Genomic DNA, 3,435 nt, shown 5'->3' with positions numbered 1-3,435 from the left:
TGGTTTTATGTTTACGCGGTGCGATGCAATGCAACGCGTAAAAAGACAGTATAAGTCATTATAATCCATAATTATGTCCCCACTGGATGCAACTAATGCCTCGTTTATAATGGGTTTTCATGTTTTTGAATCATCGCTCCGGCCTGACAGGGCATCATCACAGTATGGTAAGGGGCGTAACATTTCCGTCTCACGCTTGAGGTATTCGGCCAGTCACCACGCACTGGATAGCTGGCCAATCACAGCACACCTTGCTTTTCATAATGATGAGCTTTGTAAAAATCGACACGTTTCAGAAAGGCGGGGCATAGAGGAGAAACAATGATGTACAGTATGTGGAAAATAATGTGTTTTTTTAACCTTAAACCGCATAAACACATTTCATTACACCAAATACACAAAATAATGTTCTTTTTAGCAACATCATATGACCCCTTTAAGTCCTCCTCAATGGAACCTGAGGAACAAACAGAAATAAAAAACAGAACAGAAACCTGTATGAGTTTCTTTCCTCTGCTGAACATAAAAGAAGATATTTTCAAGAATGTTGGTAACCAAATAGTTGCTGGTCCCCTTTGACTTCCATAGTAAAAAAAATACAACCAAAACTGCTGGTTTTGTTACCAGCATTCTTCATAACAGAAGAAAGAAACTCAGGTTTGGAACAACTTGAGGATGAGTAAATGATGACAGAATTTTCAGTTTTGGGTGAACTATCCTTTTAATCAATATGTATGTTGAAATATTATTACCCAACATATCAAAATGCATAATTGTACATTTAATACTTAAAGTCATAAGTGCTCTATCCTGCTCCTCTGCAGGAAGCTGTAGATCTCTAGGAGCAGAACTGAGCGGCGCTGCTTTAAGCTAACGCATGCAATATTCATGTCAGATGCCCACAAGTCTGTCTTGTGTGTTGTAGAATTTATTGTTAGAGCCTCTGAACTTCCTGTCGAAGGAGAATGAAGAGCTGCAGGCTCTTATCAAGAAACAGACGAATGAGATCTCTAAAACTGAGGTGAAAAATACACTTCACACAAAAGAGGAAAACAGATCACACAATCCATCTAAAGACTCCATAAAGGACTATCGCAGGGTTCATCACTATCTGTGATATGTTTTGTTTCTCAGGAAAGGTCTCGGCAGCTCTCTGCTCAGATCTCTGCTCAGTTTGAAGAGATGCACCAGTTTCTGAGGAAAAAGGAGGAAGAAGTGAAGAAAATGCTGGAGAAAGAAGAGAAGGATATGATAGAAAAGATGAAAAGAAACAGGGCAGAAACAGAAGAGAAGATGAATGACGGAAGAGAGAAGGAAGGGATTCTACGCTCAGTCTTTGAGACTGATCAGCCAGATGGGTTTCTGCAGGTTCAAACGAACATTTGCATTCAGCACAGTTTGTCCAATTAACTGAGTCCATCATATAGATATAATTGCAGTAGGCTACAATGAGGTCAAATCCCCCAAAAGGAAAAATGTGTTTTTCCTTGATATCAAAATATTTTTATTTTTAAAATTTGTAAAAACTGTTATTTAAAAAAAAATAAAAATAAAAAATATGAAATTGATGAAGAAACATAATTAAATGAATTATACTTCTTTCTAAGAAAGGGTGAAATGCTAACATGGGGACTTTTTACCCTGAATATAGTCCTTTCACTAGAATAAGAATCTTTAATTACCATGAACAAAACAAGACATTTGTTTCCAAAAAATGAAATGCATGCATATTAGTTACATATATCTGCAAAATTTAAATAGCATTATAAAACTGTATTATTATTATTTTTTTAATAGTAAATTAATTAAAAAATTATATATATATATATATATATATATATTTAAAAATTACTACATATTTAATCCCCAGCATATGGAACATTTAAAATATGGAATATTGGATATTAAAAAATATATTATGTATTCAATCCAATTCAATCTTTAGTCATTGCATGCAGTAACCTCAACACAGTAAGACATTTTTTTTTTTAAATGTATCTTTAGGGGTACAACAACTTGCAAGTACCCTTAAAGGGGCACCTTTGTACCTTAATTTGTACTCTTAAAGGTGTATATTAGTATCTTCAAAGAATATTTACTACTATGAACATTGAATATTGAGAGTGAAAAAGCAGTTTTAAGAATGTGATTTTTGGGAGTAGGAAAAAAAAGTACATAATTGTTGCATATAAAACTAACACTAGGTTATTCATAGCTGCTGTTCTCTAAATGATAACTATTTTCTTTGTCTGGTTCTACTTCTCTTATAGTGGTGGACTGAGAAAGGGCTGGAATTTGTCGAAGAGATGAAAGAAAAAGAAAGCTGCTGTGAAAATAATGACATTGCTTCTCAAACAACCAAGTAGTACAATATACTGCAATGCTTCAGATAACCATTACCAGTGCTGTAAATATCTCATCAGTTACATTCATCTCCTGCATTTTAGGTTCAAATCAGCAGTGAAAAGCGTGAATTTGACACCTAATTCTCTGTTCCTTGGCCTCCATGAGACTCACTTGCAGTTTATTGTATGGAAGGAGATGCTGGGCTTTATTAAACAAGGTGAGGACATCAGATATACAAATGTGGACAATATGTAAAAGTGTATAAATGTTTATTAGGCAAATAAACATTTAGCAAATTCACAGTATTGGTATTTGTACACTACTGGTTTCTTATGCTCACCAAGACTGCATTATTTGATTGTAAATACAGTAAAAACATATTTTTGACATTGTGAAATTTTCTGTTTGAATATGTTTTAACTTTGTAACGTTAGAAATGTCTTCATTGTCACTTTTGATAAATGTAATGCATCTTTGCTTTTTAAAAATGTATTACAGTTCCCACATTATGTTATGCAGCTCAAAATATTATGCAGCACAACTAGTTTCAACACTGATTTATTGATTTATTTACTGTATATTGCTGCTGCCACACAGATCTAAAATAAACATGCAATTTATTTCCCAGCTGTTTACCTTCACAGACATAACCGACTGTTTTTTTTGTAACTCGTGTGTGTTTTTAACGTAAACTTGTGTGTGAATGAGAACTTAGTTTAGTATTCGCATGCTGTGACAGCCGCTTTCTGTCTGTGTGCTTCGGATGTGTGCGCTCAGAAAACCGTATATCAGAAGTTTAAACTAATATGGTTTAAAACGCATGATTTCAGCGCGATAAACATGATAATCAGAACCAAAACAGATGTTTTTTAGCAGGTACCAGCTGTAAAGGCGCAGCTCTATTCTGGAAAAGGGGGCGGGGAGCAGCAGCTCATTTGGATTTAAAGAGACAGAGCCGAAAAACAGCGTGTTTCTGCTTCCACTCAAAATAGGCATTTTCAAAATGATATAATAAATGATCTGTGGAGTATTTTGAGCTGAAACTTCACAGACACATTCTGGGGACACCAGAGACTTATATTACATATT

The 3,435-nt window shown here is 34.6% G+C and overlaps 1 protein-coding gene across 1 annotated transcript in view; it reads left to right on the top strand.

The window, feature by feature from the left end:
* Window positions 1-3,435, top strand: part of trim109 (tripartite motif containing 109) — a 12,056-nt gene that overhangs the window by 3,875 nt on the left and 4,746 nt on the right. The window contains exons 2-5 of the mRNA XM_016289783.1: window positions 926-1,021; window positions 1,135-1,368; window positions 2,271-2,362; window positions 2,448-2,563. Coding sequence (XP_016145269.1) covers window positions 926-1,021; window positions 1,135-1,368; window positions 2,271-2,362; window positions 2,448-2,563 — 538 coding nt within the window. The remainder of the gene's footprint in view (window positions 1-925; window positions 1,022-1,134; window positions 1,369-2,270; window positions 2,363-2,447; window positions 2,564-3,435) is intronic.

This window comes from Sinocyclocheilus grahami, unplaced genomic scaffold (assembly GCF_001515645.1).
Source record: "Sinocyclocheilus grahami isolate Dianchi unplaced genomic scaffold, SAMN03320097.WGS_v1.1 scaffold251.1, whole genome shotgun sequence".
NCBI classification, from domain to species: domain Eukaryota; kingdom Metazoa; phylum Chordata; class Actinopteri; order Cypriniformes; family Cyprinidae; genus Sinocyclocheilus; species Sinocyclocheilus grahami.
The sequence above is the reverse complement of the archived record's forward strand: the minus strand, read 5'-3'. Positions and strand labels throughout refer to the sequence as shown.